Genomic DNA, 19,010 nt, shown 5'->3' on the forward strand with positions numbered 1-19,010 from the left:
GACCACGGTTGTTTCAGACCATCATGACTACCTCAAAGTGTGTCACAAACAAAAAAAAAAAAAGAAGTCAAGCCAATTGCAATTTTAGTGATTTATTTGTACAATAGGAATTGCACTGTACAAATTCCCAAGCTCAGATGTAAAAGGCAAGAACATAAGAGCATCTATTCTGCCTGACCTGAACATCCCTCAAACCTCAATGTGAGCTTAGACTGATGGAAACATTTATGCCCAGAAAGAAAAATAAAATAAAAGCTAAAAAAATAAATAAAGCATCTACCTGCTGAAGAAATTAACATTTACAGGGCTAGAAGACACCCTTCCCAACTAAGTGTCAAAGCGTACTGAAAATACTGAAATTAAAAAGGCTAAATAAAAACTAAAAAAACAAAAAAACTAAATCAACATGTCCACATTTAACTGTCCAACCTTTATGGCAGTGGAGTGATTATGGCCTCAGTTTAAATAACATGTAAAAATGGAACTCACAGTAGACAAATACAGAAAGGCAGATGGTGATATCTCTATCAGGTCCATGTGCCTATGTAACTTACACCACTTACACATGTATACACCATCCACAGACAAATGTGAGCTTTTACACACAAGACAGAGGACACTTTTCAATTAAAAAAACAAAAACAAGGAAACAAAACAAAACAAAAAACAAAAAAATATATATAGGTGGAGTTCCTTCTCCGACCCATGTAGAACAAGTTCAGACAGCAATGGAGGTGACATGGTGTATGTAAAGTTTTCTCTCAACTCAATATCAATTTACATTCACTCAAATTTCCATTAGTAAATCACTAATGTTACCATGGTAACTCAAAATGTCGTATAAAAATATAACAAAGACTGAAAACTGATGCACTCAACAAAAATTTATCTACACAGTCTCAAATATGGGGTGGGGGCTGAGCGACGCGGCCAAGGACAGCTCAAAATTCCAATATCATTTTGGTTCTAGGGGGATAAGGAATCGATCAATCATAGAATGCAAAAAGACGCTCCGCAGATCAAGTCTGAGTAGCAGCAGTCTTTCCCCTCTCACCAACAGTGACACAGTGAAAGCCGCGGGTTCCATCGGGACCCCTGGGCAGCCTCATTACGCCTGGCGGTAGGCCGTCGGCATTTTGGATCTTTCTACCCAGCATCGGGCTCCCGACCGGACTGCTCTCCTGAGATGCCACCTGCTTACGCCGCTGAACCCATGGACTCCCTGAAGGGGTGAGGCTACTGTCTGAGGAGTAGTCTGCCCAGCGGCGCCCAGGCTCAGGGCTCAGTCTGCCCTCACTGGCTAAGGGAGACTTGTGGGAATGAGGAGATTTGCGCTGAGGACAGGGGCTGCCTCGGGGGCTGGACCAAGGGCTGTTGCGTGGGGACATACCAGGACTCAGGTGATTGTTCTGGAAGCTGATGCCTGCAGTGGTGGGGCTGAGCTTGTTGCAGGATTGGGACTTTCTGGCCAGCCTAGGGGATGTAGGGTTGCTCTCAGTCTCGGAGGAGCTGCAGGCCGAGTCCTCCCCGTGGTACTGAAGCTCTCGTACTCTGCTGTTGAGCGAGCGACTCTTGCGCATCCCTCCCTCTTCGCGTGGTCGTTCTTTGGGTACCTTCTTCTTGGGCGGCTTGGTGCCAATCAGGACCACTTTCAACCCTAGCAAACTGGCCCCTCCATCCTCGCTCCCCACAGCTTCATTGGCTTTAACAGCAGCCTCCACCTCCTCAAACTCCACGATGGCACATTCCTCAGTGCCTAGTTGAGTGTAGCGGCCGCTCAGTCTCTTCAGGTCAGCCGGCAGATCCTTCCCAGGCTTCAGGACTCTGACAGAGGCGATGGCGCCGTATGTTCCGAAAGCTTTCAGCAACAGCTTCATCAGCTGCTCCTGCTGAGTAGCTCCTCCCGCGCTCCCTCCATTATCCTTGGTGAGAGCAGCCAGCTCCGGCCACCTCTGCAAATCACTTAACAGCAGCATGCGGCTCGGCAGTGACTCGCTGGCAAAGACCGGTACTGCCGATTTACGCCGCACCTTACGCCCCTCATCGTTCAGCTCAAGTATCTTTGAGTGTCTCAGAGCATAAGCAGTAGTTCTCCAGTCTCGAGTCAAGTGTTTCACCTGCGAAGAGACGATACTGGTGTTACATGTGTGAGATACTAAGCGGTTAAGAAGTGCCATCTCATAACCAATAGGTCGCACATTTGATCGTTGTGTTAGCTTCTCCTTTTGAGATTTTTAAAACCTCAATTTAAAAAAAAAAAAAAAAAAAAAAAAAAAAAAAAAAAAAGGCTACACAATAAATGTGTATGTCTTTCAGCATGATCAATCAGCAGTGCTCATACCTCAATAACTGACCTGATGGCATTATACCCATTCAACAGACCCAAAACATCCTGCATTACTCAAGTCATCACTGTATAATTTCTCCTGTTTAAAATGCATCACCTCAGTGTTGCCAGGCTCACATTTGAATCCTTGCTTATATCAAAAATGTGTCCATGTGTACTCAGATCCGTTGTTGCATAAACAGATAAAAAAAAACAAAAAAAACACACAACCCGACAAATGTGGTTGCATGAGGCTAAAGTAGCACCAGCTGTTGAGAATATGAAAATATCACTGCATCCACAACAACTAGTCATGTTGACACTGGAGACAGCCAATCCATGATTTTTAGTTCTCACGAGCCTCTACGTCATAGGGAACAAAAGGCAAAGAGCTTGGAGCTTTATCCAGGGTCACATTTTAAAACTGCTTATTCCTCAGCCTTGCTTCAATGTCATGTGTACATTTTGGTCAGTGTTCAGAAATATTGTGTATACTGGTTGTGGTTGGACACTATACACAGCTGACTAATATTACTATTGGCTCATAAAAAGCACATAATGTGCCACGAGGTGACAATTTAGCACCTAGTGCGTGTGCACTATACTTAAGTTCATAATATCGAAGCCTTTGGGCGCAATTTTCTACCCTTATTATCCAGACAGGGGATTCAATATTTTATAATAATTAATATTATTAATATGATTTTGTGTTCCCAGACTATAATTTTGCAGCCATGGTTACCTTTTTGAATGAGGTGAGCAACTTGACGCTGACAAACCCCAGTTTGTTACGTCTGACATGTTTGAGCAGGAAGGCATCGTGCTCCAGGTTCTCATCGGACAGGTAGTGTTCGATCTGAGCCACCAGCTTCTGAATGAGCTCTGGATCTGGGGGCTGCCAGCTCTCCTCCTCCAGCTCTCCTCCACTGGTCCCGGCCCCGCTGCGTGTGGGAAGACAACATGCATCATGGTCAGCATACACTCTGCTGTAATGCACCAGTTAAACAGCAGAATGTTTCACATCCCAAACTGCCAACATTACAACTGTTACACATTTCACTTTCATTAATACAATAAGCCAGAGGCTTACAACAAGTTGTTGGCAGGAGCACATCCTCATCCTGCCATTTGTCTCTGAAACATGCTGGAGTGAAATGGACGGACTGTTTGCTTCCATTCTTCCAGATTTTCCCTGCAGCAGTTGACAAACTGACTCCAGCCATAGTCACCAAGCCTCAGTGCCAGACCTCGAACCACAGTGTCCCACCAGTCCTGAGACTGCCAAGACCTCTACATCTGAAGGGCGCAGAGTCACAGGCTCTCTCTCCCACACAGAATATGGTGGCTTACCACATCACCTTCACACCATTTACAAAAACATAAAAAATATGGTACCAACACTGCATTGCTGAGGGGTTTTAAGGCACAGCTTTATCAGTCAGACACCTGGCGGGAGCTGTGAAGCAGCGCAGTCAGGTAGCCCTGCAGATTAGAGTGAGGGTCTGAATGAAATTTGTGGATGACTCATCACTTCCTCCAGCCTCCTCCCTATAGCACACCCTCATTCAACTGCTTTCCAGCCGGCTGACCGCACAGCTGGCACGGGCCACAGCTTCCCCAGGACTTCAGATACAGACAACCACCAGCATTTAGAGGAGAATGCCATCACTGTCGTCATCACCATGTTTAAATATGAGAATCAAAAGAAAGCACACAAGAGATTTAGAGATACTGGAAAATTGGCTGTGATGAAGTTCACCTTCAAGCCACTATTAACTGGTGCACTGTAAAGTCTCAGGAGGAATGCTGCAGGAATATTCAGTGAAACAGTAGACAGCTGACAATCTGCCATTTCCTCTTTATCAATAATGGTTAATGATCTTAAAATAAATCCTTGTGCGAAAAACGTGCACAGGTGCTGCAGAAGCCCTCTGTGCCAGAGAACCGGAAAAAAAGGTGTGACCTGCAAGCAAACTCAAAGCTTTGGTATGGGAGAGAGTGCCATCTATTTTCTCCTCTGGCCTTCCTATCACTGACTCACTCTTTGCACACGTAGTCTGAGTAGGGAACTTATAGGCCAGAGGATAAAAATAGCAGGCCATGACGCAGGGGAATTAGATTAAAGTGAAGGTGCCATCCTTTATCTCTGTCCCAGGTGAATGGTTTTACAGCACTGATGCTGCCTACAGGTGGTTAGACACTTCCCTGCCATCCCACCCAGGAGATAATAATGAGATCCCTCAAGTAGCCTGTGTGTGTGTGGAGGATTTACACCTCCCCCTTGTGAGCATCTTTTGTCCTCCTCTCACACTGTGCTGTTGTTTACTGTCTTTTGTTGTCAGAGTGTTAAACTACACCTGCCTGGATTAAACTTGTGTTTATACAGTGGCCCCTCTTTCTATACAAGTGGCATTCTTTCAGCGAAACTAAACAATGCCACTGTACCCACGCTGCTGCTCCTGTGCTGGCAGCTCACCAGCTGAAGTTACGAGCCAATACAGTATGAAATCCGCTGCAGAAAATAGACTGGCAGGGCTACAGTAACCTTGACATGAAGAGGAAAGGCTTTTTCAAACCCACTGTACCCTGCTATTTTGGGAAGAGGTTTCACTTCTCATTTATTCAATAAAATTTACAAAATTATAAAAAAAGAAAACGGTTTTTGTGTAAGCAGTGTAAATGACTTGAATTTAGCCTGTAGTTTACTAACCTTGTTGTTACTAAAACACCACTGGCGGTTAATTAAGACAATCAACTTCAAGTAAGTCAAACCTTGATTTGTCATATCTTCCGATTTCGTCCTCACTGCAGCTGCCGCCGAGGAAGTCAATAATGTTTGATGACACTTCCTCGGGTTCCTCGTCCTCCGCCGCTTGAATGGCCACTGTTATCGTCACCGTCCCCATCTCCTGCGAGTGCTGATCCACAGTGATTACCTCACCGATGCCCTGCTCCGCTGACGCATCTGAGGCGCACACCGGTGGGCTCGGACTGGGGATCCCCACAGAACCGCTCATGTTCCTCGAATAAGTCAAGGTGCTTCCACCCGCTCCCTTCCTCTCCTCGGTTGTAGCAGCAGCAGCAGCGCCTCCCTGGATGGTCTTAATCTTGCTCGACTCGAAGGCACAGACAGGATACGGGGTGCGTAAAGCTGCTCGACGCTGCTTCGGGCACCAGTGATGGCGGAGAAGGACCCAGGGGGCTCCGAAGACGCGCTCCACGGCTCGCCAGAGACCCCCGATCCAGATCCGACCCGGTGGAGGGCCCTGAGGAGCAGCGGGGCTTGTAGCAGCCAGCGAGACGCAGCCTGGACCTGGTGAGACCGACGGAGTGGAGCCTCCTTGTGCTTCTACTGCTGCTGCTGCTGCTGCTACTGCTGCTACTTCCTCATATGTAGGAGGCTTTCTGCCTTTGAAACGAGCTCTGGGATTGGGCCGCGGCAGCGTCTCTTCGCACTCATTCCCAACCCACAAGCAAAAGCTGACACAAAGCCAAGAGGGAGGCAAGAGGAAGGAGAGGCAGCGCATGAAGGCGTTCACCAAAGCGTGCATAGTTCTGTTTCTCTTTTTTCACACACAGTGTTTCTGTGAGGACACGAATGGCCCGTTTACATGTGTCTAAGTAGAGAAACTAATTCACGTGTTCCTCGCTAAGTGGGAAATTGACGTGGCAAGGACGACCCCTTCTCTAACGCCGCTAATTGGATAATTGGCTTTCAGATCTGGTGGCAAGCGGGGGAGGGGGAGGGGGGGTGCATGTGCCTGAAAGAAGGAGGAAACACATGAATTAGTAGTCGGTGTCATGGAAGGCGAGCCAGGCTTTGCAAACCATTAGTAGCCTGCTTTACTAGAGCTTCAGATTAGGCAGTAAGATATTTATTCTCAGATTTGGTTCACAACTCTTGGCCCAGGATTTTGAAATTACTGAGGTCATGAGTCCATGAGTTCCTCAAACTTTTTTTTTTGTCATATCACAAGTTATATTGTCTGTAAATTTAGTGTTCCCAAAAGGTGGTCTAAATCATTTTTTCAATTTTCAAAGCCTTGTTTCCACACTGCCAGGAATATAACTCTAGTGGAGAACTCATTTCCATAATCACTCGTTTCATTGATGTTGATTTGCAGCACTGGACCATATGCAGGCGTTCGTCTGGGAGCAAATTACAGTCACCTGAATACTTCTCTGCAGGTTATTCGTCAAGTCCATTTTTGTTGCTAGCTGCTGGCCTCCATCCTAATAACCCTGTAAATCACCCACACCAATGCTGTCCACCGTTGCCAGCCCTGCATAAAATATCTTTACTCCTCCCCACTGGTAGGCCAGGCTCACAGCTGGTGGGCAGTCTGACTCATTCTCTGCACCACATGCCATACAGTGCTCCAGTTAGTGTACAATGGGAGACAATGTGTGAGAGAAAAGAGGGAGGAGAGGGGGTAAGGAGGAGTTTTACCAACAAATAATCTGAAGGCATTTAGTTTCTCATTTTGGACTTATTTTCTCAGAACAAGTGACAGAGTCTGTCAGCAGGTTCATTTAAACTGTTCCCAGTGTAAATAAACATTTTTTCTACAATCAACTCGCACTCATTATTCTGCCTTGCTTCGTTAAATTCACCAGCATTTCTGGAAACAAATCCAGAACCAACAGAATTAGGATTAAAGTTGGCGTGACACTGTCCAGTAAGCGACTGCAGGATGGCACTGTAAGCACCTGTGAGTGGTTGTTCTGAGCCACTTCCTCTTTTCAGGCAAATTGTCGCCCCAGTTTGGCATAAATATCCTCCCCTGTCCTCTGTCAACCATTTGTTTTTTCCATTCACAGTGTGTGCACAACATCAACAAACAGCCACTTTCAATATAACACAATACAATTCATCAGCACCACGAATTTCCCCTATAATCAACACGAGATGCTCACAAGATGAGCTTCATGAAGACAGGTTGTATTACAGGGCTGTTTTATTGAATTGTGTTTAATTTAACTAGGTGTACCTCAAGCTGAAATCTCTCTGAATTGCCTCTTCAAGGATGACATTTGTGGTTTTGGGTGAAATTTCTGGTCACGGTTTTCCATTTACATCAGCGTGTTTAGCGTTGTCATTCATTGTGAGCATGTTAGCATACTGATGTTAGCATTTAACTCAAGGCATTGCTTTGCCTAAATACAGCCTCAAAGATCTGCAAACCTGACTTCCAACTGGTAGCATGGGAGTGGACTCACTTTGAAAAGAACTAGTTTGACATGACATCAGTATTTCTGAGGTTCAGCAGAGGTCTTAAGTGCGAGGAACTCACCTGCCACCACTCAATAGAACCGAAGTAGCCTCTTGGATAAACAGCATATCCAGTTCCCTTTGAGGTAGCATGTATAGATGTAAGACTGAAAGACTTCCATTGTAAAAACTTGTCTAACCACTTGCGTAGTTGCAGTAATTGTTGTAAAAGTGGTTGTGGCTAACAACAAGGAAATTTGCTGACATGTGGCCCACATTGTGAAGATTCTATATGATATTTTAACAATTGAAATTTTTGCATACTGAATGTCACTTAAACCAGTAATTGCTTTTTTTTTCATTCACAGAAGTCCCCCTCTCTTTGTCTTTGCAAAGCTTGAATTTGTACGATGTGAGGTGGCAGATGAAGGAGGCCTTGGCAGCCCATCTGCTTCCTCACTCCTGTCTGTTTCTATGTTTGAGGAATATTGCAGAAATGGGGGATGGTTGGTTGTAACCCTGTGAGAAAATGTTTGAAACCCCCATCTCTTGCAGCCAATACTGCAAATTGTGTTTGGGGATGTGAATTTGCAATTATCATACATTTCGACTAAAGAGAGATCTTGCATTAATATTATAAAGTCAAGCACATTTCTTTCTTTTATTTTGTGCTGAATTGTTACATTGAAGCCAGTGCTGCAACCATGCTGCTTTCTCCCAGCTTTAATCACTCTTACGCACAGCGTGTGTCATGGATAATGAGTTAAAGCTTGAACTCATTAACCCGTCGTTGTCAAGTAATCTATTTTTCCCTCTGACTGTGATGGGGCAGAAATCTTTCCTGTGGATAAATAAAAACAAAAATGCTCTCATAAATGGATTGACTGACAGGAAAATCCGGAGTGTGCTCTCTCTCTCACAAACACACACACAGACACCCTACCAGATGGCAGAAAGCAGCAGATCTGCAGTATGTACATCACCTATCATCATAATTACACTTTCAAATTTTCTAACATGATGATATTTTTACAAATGGTGTCCCTATTCCCACATCTACATGTCCTCTGCCAGTCAACGCTACGGTCATGCTGTGCTGCTGCCAACAAATCAGTCCTGCTGCCACATTTACACCATGTTCATTTTTGCATTTTTACTATAAAAAACCCAGTGTCTGTTCTTTCAACAACAGTACAACATTACAACAGTATCATTTTTGTTTTGTTGTATGTCAGACTAAAGGTGTATTTTACTGGTCCACGTTGCCAATTTTTAAGAATAAATTACATGGATCTCATTTCCATTCCTGCATGTATTCATCTCTGTGACAGATCCTTGACACTGCTGGGTCTAATCTACTAAGAAAAAACATATTGTAATGTGGTAAATAAAATGAGAAGCAAACATTTATTTATAGTGATGGCTTAAAAGGACAGATGATCTTTCTAAATGGTGAGAATACTTTAAGTAGGATGAAATAATGAAGAAATTCACACCATAGACTAAAGCAGGGACACATAAGATACAGATAAAATACGACATATCCAGAACACCATTTATTGCCTCTTTGTCTGTGTTTCTTCTGGGAAGCAAAGCTACATGAATTTATAGATCTATACACAACTGGAATTTACATTGTACTTTTTCAATGTGGCCTGTCACACAAATGGTTGATGATCACCTCCCATAATATGTGGCTATGCTTTGCTTCATGAATAGATTATGACAGGCAGTGTGTGGGATGTCCCTTTGATGAATCTGGACTTGTGTTCTCTGAGCAACTGCTTATTACTGCCAGAGTAAAAGGGCTGAAAATACACTACACAATCTGTTAGATCACATTTGGTGTTCTGTGGTGTTACTGACTGAGATTGAATGTCACCTGGGTTTTATTGTAAATAGAGCAATGAAAGATCACCAAACCTGTAGAAAAAGACAGAGTCCAAAATGTTACTTGTTGACGACATGCCAAAGAATTCATCAAATCTAATGAATTCCACAAAACAAAGCCCACTTTAACTGTGAGAATGGCCTATTTCTTTTAATGTAAGGTCATTAATTCATAGTACACATTGTGTGTAATCCATGATGACCACACTGAAAATTATTGGTCTGCAGTCTAACATCTATGGAGATCTTCAGATTAATCTACATTTAAATGGACCAAGAAGCTTAGTCTGGGTACATTGAAGGGATATAGAGAACAAGAGGCTAATGACAAGTATGAGTCAGCAAAAAAATAAACTGATATCTGATGCAAGTGACTCGCTGCCATGGCTTACTGACACACCTATCTGGAAGAGCACCATCATTAGTGATATTTGTTGCACCTGTGCCTTTTCCTGTAATGACAAGATGTCCACTGTGAAAAGAAAAGTCTGTAATCATAATGTTCTTGTGGTCATTATCACAGCATTCTCTTTCCACAGTGTTATATCAGTTTTATCTGGAACACAAAACAGATGCAGAGAACAAGCCCTCACAGGTGCAGGCACAAGTAATTTTTTTTTAAATGTTTTGTTTTAATTATGTTTAGAATGATGATGGAAAAAGACCATGCAATACTATGCTATTATGTGTAATTTGCACTTGACCTTTTTAAGCCAGAGTAATCTTAAGTGTGATGTAAAATGACAGCAAGACTTATAAACATGGTCTGCATGGCAGGGGGTCCTGGTGTTCATATGACCTATGCACCCTTGCTGGCCCATGTTCTGCTCTCTCTCTGTATGTTATATGTATCCTGTCAAGTACAGACTGTACAGCAGAGTTCATATGGCCACTTAAAGAGCCAGAAGCCGACCAGTTCTACTATTCTGGGACACCATTCTTATGGTGTTATTAACAATTTCATGGTAATTTCACTTAAGACAAATGTATCACACAATATAAACACAATATAAACTAAAATAATACAGTTTTATATATATATATATATATATATATATATATATATATAAATAACAGTACATTTTCACGCATGGCTCTTCTACAAGGAAGTACCACACTCAACTATTCAACTATTAAAGGTTGCAAAACAAGAATAGAACCCACTTTAGCTACAGTGACAATTTTAGGACTTGTTTCCTTACGGATTGCTTTTTAGTGACACCGGAAGTGAGCGTAACCCAGCAACGCCGTCGTTACCATGGTAACAGTGCTTGTCTCCGAGGAAGTTTGTAACACCTGAAGGAAGTGAACATGGAACATGGTTTTTCGAGCAACAAATCTAAGCTCCACCAAAACAGTTGCAAATGAGTTCGCGTATCTATTTTGAAATTTCATGAAGTTGGTACTGACACTGAAATAGAGCTTTTTTTTCAACGTCCAAGGTTGGTGTTTACTTTTAACTCTAGCAAACGTTTGCTAAATGGAGCCGGAGCGGACTGTGGGCAAAACGATGCGCTTTCATAAACATAACACCGGGGTCAATGATAATATATTCCTCGCCCCTATGGTAAGTATTTCTCATAATAGACTTTCACCATTGTTTCACGGTATTTATGCTATGTCGGCCTCAGATTCTGCAGAGAAAATGATCAGTTGTCGTTAGCTGAAGTTTGTAGCCTAGCGTTGTCTGTGTCTCTTATCTAATGCAACTGATAAAATGTTTCTGCAGGTCAACAGCTGCAAGTTGCACCTTACAAATGTCAAATCAATTGTACCAGAGAGAGCCCAGAGGATGGTGAGTCATGACGTAGAATACATTGAAGACTAAGCCCTTGTGGGTAATTGCTTACGGTTTCCAGAGTGTGCTACATTATCATGTTTTTACCATTTTATAGTCTGAGACTCAAGATATTGTAAAAGAAACAAACATGACTTCTGCCCAGACCATAAATCATTCTAACCCAGGTAAGCTTGATGCAGTCCACACATTTTCACAATCACCCACCCACAAACTGCCCAAGAGGTTTTTGTGTGATTCAGCATTATATTGTATATTAATGAATGGCTGAGGTATGTAAATAATATTTTGAAGTGTTTGCACCATTTGTTTCACCATACTATTTCCTTTGTAGAAAACAGGTTGCATGCATTCAGCCAGAGAAGATTTGTCCAGACACCTCCGGTGCCATCATTTGCCAGTGACTCTACAGATTGTCCTGCACACAATCTAGTATCACTAGCGGGTGGTACTCAGAGTGGTTTGGCTATGGATTCACATGCTGCACAAGAAGCAAGAGACAAATCTAAGAGACCAATGCAGAATGCAAGGGCCGCTTACTACCGCAATGTCTTAAACCATCCCAAGGCAGCAGGTAAATATGGCAACATCACTTAACAAATTATATTATATTATGGAATTGGGAAACTGCTTTATTCCTGATATGAAATTTTACAGTGCACAGATTCTTCTGCAATGCAGTGTGGCATTATATGTACCTTGAATTCACTGTGTCAGGTGTTTCTGGAGGATATCGTTACAACGCGGTCCCTGATTTTCCATTCACTCGATTGCCTTGTGACAGTTTTGCATCCAATTTTCAACGATTTGACTTGGACAGGTACCTCTGGCCTGTTATTTATTTTCTAACAGAATAACAGATTTAGCTTTTGTAGCATAGAACATATTGGTTTAGCTGGAAGTTGATAAACTCGACACATGATTGACATGCCATGATTGACATTTGATTGCAGTTCTGTGTATCTTTACTTGCAGTATCTTTTGTATTCTTATGTCATCCTATGTCATGAAGTTTTGTTAGTGTTATGAAGTCAGTCTGTCCATTAACAGTATTTGCACTTGAGATCATAAGACTTTCAAGTAAAATGGTTAATACGTCAGATTGCCACCAGGGAGCAGCAAAGTCCCTTAAAATATCCACACCTTGTTTCTAGCGATCAGTGTTTGCTGACTGGTTTCGCTCTAGTTGCTTTACTGGTGATAGTTCAGAAGTAAGTCAGTCAATATATACAGTGACATATTGTCAGTCAACACAAAATCAGTAACATGCATTACTAAACTTCACAGCTTGAAGGTGAAATATTGTTCTTTTGTCATGAAAATGAAGCAGTAATCCATATGAAGCCTAAATTGTGCTAAATGTTTTTTTTCCAGGCGCTGTCTGGAGGAATGCCCCCAGCTGGCATTTATGGAAGAACTGCAACTTCTCAACCTCCAGCACAATCTAATCACAAGGATCCAGCATTTGTCACAAATGCAGCAGCTTGTTTTCCTGAACTTGTATGACAATCACATCTCTGAAATGACTGGTATTGAAGCTCTAAGCTCTCTTAGGATTCTTATGCTCGGAAAGAACAGGTTAGTTATCCTCACAGGAGTGACAAGCAGGCACATAAAAGAATATGTCACATTTGTCTGAAATGCCTCGGTTACATGTGGTAGGTTGTGCTGTGCAGTTAATATTTGTGGTAGTATCACATAAGCTGCAGAGTAGGTGATAGTCTAGAGACATCAAATGCTTTATTGTTTTTTTCTGTAACATATTTAAAGGAAACCTTTTACATATTTCTTGCATACAAAAAAAATGTACAAGATACATATATATATATATATATATATATATATATATATATATATATATCCTGATGTAGTGTAAATGTTGCTTGTAGGTTATTCAAGATATCCTGTTGTTTTGCATTTGAGTGTTTTATAACCTTTCTGCTGCTACATTGTAATCCTCAAAGAGTGTTTTCCAGCATGTGCCCTTATTTAAGTGTTGGCTTTGTTTCAAAAGGTCTCAAAGAGATTTAAAGTCACAAATAACAGTGAATGACATCAAGATCTTACAGTTAGACTCCAGCATTTGTTCCACTTTCTATAAAACATCGCACTTGTCTTTTCAGACTTTCTTCCAGGGCCATCTGTGTAGTTCCTGAAGAGTAAAGAATACTCTTCATACTCTTCATACTCTTCATACGTGGCATTTTTGAAGAGACTGCAGCCTTTCATCCTGAACTGTAATTTGATCTAAATCCATATGGACAGTCCTGAACAATAAGTCACTGTACACTACTGTATGTTCAGTTTCCTCGGGGAATGCAACCTTTCAATACGCTGTCCTTTGCTTGATATCCGTTCAAAACACCCCCACCCCCCAACCCCGCCAGGCAAATGCACCTGGTACAGTCAAGAAAGCTCTAATATGAAATAGATTGTTGACATGATCTGTGACAAATTGTATTTCATGCACATTTTATGTAATAATTTCCATTTTATGTCACTTCCTCCTCATATTCTCAGAATCCAGAAGATTTACTGCCTGGGAAACCTGTCCAAACTGAATATCCTAGATCTGCATGACAATCAGGTACCGTTCCTTTACCATACTTCTATGTGTGTGTTTAGTCTTCTTTGTTTAGTTGCCATTACTGTAACCGATATACATGATATACAGCTGCAAAGTTTTGTAGAAGTGGATTGTCTCTTCCACCTCCTCCACAGTGTTGATTACTAGTGGTTTGCTATGTGAGAGACAGGTCGCTCAATATAAAAGAGTTATACAGACATGACAGCAGGACACCAAGAAGAGAATTTATGTAGTCATGCTCATTCTAAACCCTTTATCTTAGTTCACTGACCTATAAAACGAAGCCTATTCAGTGCAGTCATTATAACCAAATTGTCCCCTTGTTACTGTCAAACATTTGAAATAGTGCAGCACTATTTTGTATATTGAGTGTCCTAAACCCTGTTATGAACAAATAGGTCATGTCTAGGAATCCTTCTCCTTTTGGTGTTGCAATGTGTTATTTAAGCCAGAACTCTGATGGGCATTATGATCCTCCTTTTATCTACCTTAGTTTTTAGGGATGTTTAATTTAGTTCACGGCACTTTTAGAGAACAAAAGACTGAAAACCATCAGAACCCACAAGCTTTTATCTAGGGTCTACTCTCACAGCTGTTTCCTCAGTGACCCTAGCATAATTTATTCAACAGGTACAACTCTTTCTACACTCCGTTGACAGTTTATAGGTACACAGAGCTAAAACTAATGCAGACTGACACAGCAATCCTGCAATAAACTGTACCTTCATGATGGTTATTATGTTCAGTTTTGGTTGAAATTGTTTCAGAGAGGTGTTGATTCAACTTTATTTTAGTTTTGGAGGCTGCAGTTTGTGGTGCTGTTGATTTGTATTGCATTATATAAACAGGTGTTTCAGCACTGGCAATGGTTTTGAGCTGTAGCAGATTACACTATTCTACAATCAGTTTCAGTCTAAATGTATTATTGGGGACTGTTTGCTCAGCCTCCGCAGTAGAGCCTGTCTCACTGATATTAAAAGCCAGAATAATCAAATGATGTAAGTAATGCTGATGTCAGATGGGGATTTTAGCAGCTCTTGGAAAAGGAAGAAAGAATAGAAAGGCTTCCCTTGGTCAAATTAGTGTTTTGCCAGCATGCCGCCCACGCCTGTCCTCAGAGAGCTACTCCAGAGCCCTGGTAAGACTCCCTCCCTCTTCAATGTTGGCTGCTCTTTACATGAGCAGGCGTCGCAATTACTATTCAATGACTGCTACAATGTTAGGTTATTTTTCCTGACAGAAGATACTTCGTTGCCTTCAGCTCTATCCATTGGCTGTGTTTCCTACATTAAATTGTTAATTGAAACAGTTTTGATAATTTGACAATTAAAGGTAATGACTTTAGAATGAAGTAATAAATATAATCTTTTGCACTCTCCTTGCTGGTAATGAGAGGACATTGTATTGATAGGTAGCCATTTGTTGGCAGGTGCCTATTGAGGAGCAGATGATAAAGCTATTATTCCAACCAGGACAGGTTGCTTTTCAGTCACTGACCTCAAAACCTCCTGTTTTATGCACTTAAATAACTGTTCAATTGCCTTTATTCAACGTTTTCCAAACTCACCAGAGACCTGACCACCCAAATGTTATGTGAAACACTGCACAATGATAATACAAGATGATGAAGAGAATGAATTCAGTGAGGGAAATAATAGATGAATGAATTAAAATAATGTTGAAGTCATGGTTATTCTACCCAGTCAAGTTATAATTTAGTCACTATAGGCCAAAGAACACCAGCTGCTTGTCCTCTTTCCTTTTGTGTGCATGCTTTAACCACAAGTTGTACATCACTGTCATCCTTTCTTTTTCCCATCCTCTAGCAGGGAGGCTCACATCACTCCCGACCTTTTTTCTCTATCTTTCCACCCATTTACTTCTGTAACAGGATGCTATTCAAAATGAGATATTCTCTTTGGGAGTGTGCATCCATCTCACACTCGGTCTGAGTGATCAAGCAGTGGGACTACAATGTGATCTGACATTGTTGGAAAACCAATTTTTCTTATTTTTTATTCACATTTTAAAGACTTTTCTACTAATGTTTAACAAATATTGTACACACAACAGCAATCCTCTACACTCAAATCCATATATAATTGCTACTCACATATTTCAAGTGTTTATTAAAATTAAATCTTACACATATCCAACATTTGAACCACCTTACCATATCATATTCTGAATGCCTGACCTACACCATTGGAAAGCACCTAATTCATGATGTGTAACACAACATCCTCAAATATTTTCAAAAAAGGTTATCCAAAATCTGCTTCAGTTTATGTAGAGATACTGTGTCTGTGTGTTGACACAAGTTTGAGATACAGACGCCGGTCCTGTGTAGGTCAATGATGCCCCAGTCTGGGGCTTAGATAATGTTAACTTTGTGAGAGTGCATTAACTTTGTGAGAGTGTGTTAATATTTTCAGGTGTGGTTCATGTCATGGCATGTCCTGATTGTGTGTTGATTGAGGTATTCACCCCAGTGACACCATAACACAACTATTGTAAAGCCTTTGAATGCACCGGGTTTATTGTTATGTGCTACAATGCTACAATCTGCAAATGTGCACACAATGTCAATACACTTTTGACAGAAACTTCTTTAGTTAGAGTTGGTATCCATACAGTTTTTTTTTAAATAATACATTGACAACAATCTATGTGTTGAGTTAAAATACAACACGCAACTGAATTTGCTGGAGTTGGAGACACTCGTCAAATTGTGCATTAGAAAAATATTGATTGCACCTGTCCTAGCTGACAGTGAAAAACATCACAATGAAAATAAGTTATGAATGCTAACATAAGTACTGTTAAAAGTTAAAAACTTATAGTTGTGAACGTCTGTATATGCCTATTGTGATTTATTCAGGACATTAATGTCTAAGGGGATGCAGGGCAGTTTAAAGGTGTTCCTCTTGACAGGTAGGTATAGTGATGGCCTGATGGCAGTAGCTGGAAGAACTGATGGAGGGGATGAAAGGGATCCTATGTAACAGATGTTTGTTTTTTCATGCATTAAACCAGAGCCACACATAGCTTGAATTACTGCTGTAGACTTCTCACCACTGCAGACAGTGACAGCATGAGAAAGGTAATGGCGGTGCTCCACTGATTTTAAATGTGAAATTCAATTTACCAGTCACACACAGTACTGCGGATGTATAAACACTTAACCAGCTCATTTGAGAAATCTTGCAATTGACTTACCAGCTACAAATTTTAATTAACAGAAAGCCTGTGTTACAAACTACTCCTACTTCTACTACAACTTTGAAAGATTTTGTGTTTACCGGTAAGGGAGGAGACATAAATATTTTTACTGATGATACACAATCATATGTGTCCGTGTACCTGTACCCTAAAAGCCATGTTGCTGCTTATCTGTATCTTTGTGTCTAATTTCAAGATGTCATTATTTTATTCTTAGCAAAATTCTATTCTTTTTGACCTATTTAACATTTGAGCTGCAGAGGTAAAGAGTACTGTATTTTGAAAGAATCCTTGAAACCCTGATGTCCTTTTGAACTTACCTGCACATGTACAGTGTACATTGTAGAGGGCAAACACATCATTCTCATGGTAACAGCCACTGGGAATTCTTCTGAAGTATGTCAAGTGTCAGTATGACAGAGGCCCCTCAGTAATCTCTCCCAGAGAGACAGGGGGAGAAAGCAGGGTAAGATTTCTCATCTGACCGACCCTTAGCTACTTGTTTGTCATTGTCATTTGAGAAGTCAAACAGGAGTCAGGCCTTGATGTAATATACTGAATAGTCAGTCATTCTACATGTTCACTTGTCATAAAGATAGTTGCTGTGAAATGGTTCACTTGACGTATGTGAGATGAATGTAAGTGTCCTTTCTGTTTTAGTGTCAATAACCTGACGGATTAGCCTCAGGCATTGCAAAGAAAATGGAGAACACTGCTTTTGGGATTTCATTCACCCCACAACTTTAAGCTGTGTGCAGACCAAAGAATTCTGAATAGATTTTATCCAATGACATTTAAATACATGACTTGAATGTGAGATTGAGCACTGACTGTAGACAATTCAAGTGTGTTATGCTCTGCTAGTCCTGCCTCTCTCTGCGTCACTCTGTATGTACAATATGATTATCTAGATTGCTGTTTGACATAACTCTATGTTAAGCTCCGTCTCTGTCTCACTGTGCTTTCATGCAGATCTGCAGGATAGAAAACGTGTCTCACCTGAGTGAGTTGCGGGTGTTGAACCTGGCAGGAAACAACATCTCCAGAGTAGAAAATCTGCAGAGGCTGTACTGTTTGACTGACCTCAACCTGAGGCACAACTGCATATCTTTTGTGGTAAGGGGCCTCTTTCCCAATTACTGACAGCTACTACACAGTCACACAAAGAAAAAGGCACCAACTTTTCAGTGAACACTGTCTCATTTTCTGCCCTTTCCCTCTGTGGGGCTTCTATTTTCTCCCACTTGGATGTGCAAGCAGGAGTTAGAAATATTATGAACACGTGTTACAAGACACCCCAGTAAGTAGTAGAAGCAAGAAAGATATCTGCAGGATACAGGAGATACAGACTTGAAAACTTTTGTTTTGGCTGCTACCACTGCAGGATTTAAGTATATTTTTGCACAGGTCTGATGATGTGCACTGAGGCAGCTGTATCTGATCTGTACATCTTATACTGCATATATGCATCCTACACATGTATTGAGTTAATTCAAACCTGGTCTCAGATTGTAAACAGTACAGTTGCCCTGTGGATTTTAAGAGCTGGGTCGGAGTTCATCTCAGGTGTATAATATCTCATTTACCTGTGAAGGTCTTGCAGCTGCCAATGATAAATTTTCTGTATTTATTTGCATTTTGATGAACAAACGACCACACACACACCGTTCCTCACAGGATAAAGGTGCTGGTGGTGTGCTTCATCTTTCATCTTCATGCCATTCTTTTGGACCAGGTCCTTTGGATGGTTACTGTTTCCTCCATTACAGGATCACATGCAGCAGTTTTTACTGTCACAAAATAATAAACACAGGAATTACATCAATAGAATCTTTGTAAGAAAGTCTATGGTGAAATGTATCTCATTGGCGTTACCTAGGGAGACGTAGCTTATTACCCACAACCACCCACCGACTTTCTGGCGCAGATAAAAAGAAACTGGATATTCTAAACACGGAAATTCACTCCCCTTGGT

At 41.4% G+C, this 19,010-nt stretch overlaps 2 protein-coding genes across 2 annotated transcripts in view; one reads left to right on the top strand and one right to left on the bottom strand.

Moving 5' to 3' along the window:
- Positions 1–76: 76 nt before the first annotated feature.
- On the bottom strand, positions 77–5,892 carry larp6a (La ribonucleoprotein 6, translational regulator a). The gene is made up of 3 exons (XM_023429608.2): positions 5,099–5,892; positions 3,069–3,267; positions 77–2,117 (listed from the first exon to the last, which is right to left on the bottom strand). The coding sequence occupies exons 1-3, from the start codon at positions 5,875–5,877 to the stop codon at positions 1,020–1,022; spliced, it is 2,076 nt and encodes a 691-aa protein (XP_023285376.1). The 5' UTR covers positions 5,878–5,892; the 3' UTR covers positions 77–1,019.
- A 4,864-nt stretch (positions 5,893–10,756) lies between these two features.
- lrrc49 (leucine rich repeat containing 49) overlaps positions 10,757–19,010 on the top strand; it is a 37,253-nt gene continuing 28,999 nt past the window's right edge. Inside the window, exons 1-8 of the mRNA XM_023429757.2 lie at positions 10,757–10,995; positions 11,158–11,223; positions 11,324–11,393; positions 11,561–11,800; positions 11,944–12,046; positions 12,601–12,804; positions 13,747–13,813; positions 18,008–18,151. Coding sequence (XP_023285525.1) covers positions 10,909–10,995; positions 11,158–11,223; positions 11,324–11,393; positions 11,561–11,800; positions 11,944–12,046; positions 12,601–12,804; positions 13,747–13,813; positions 18,008–18,151 — 981 coding nt within the window. The 5' untranslated portion in view covers positions 10,757–10,908. The remainder of the gene's footprint in view (positions 10,996–11,157; positions 11,224–11,323; positions 11,394–11,560; positions 11,801–11,943; positions 12,047–12,600; positions 12,805–13,746; positions 13,814–18,007; positions 18,152–19,010) is intronic.

Source organism: Seriola lalandi, unplaced genomic scaffold (assembly GCF_002814215.2).
Source record: "Seriola lalandi dorsalis isolate HSWRI2012SDOR001 ecotype SW California unplaced genomic scaffold, Sedor1 jcf7180002054898, whole genome shotgun sequence".
In the NCBI taxonomy this organism is placed as follows: domain Eukaryota; kingdom Metazoa; phylum Chordata; class Actinopteri; order Carangiformes; family Carangidae; genus Seriola; species Seriola lalandi.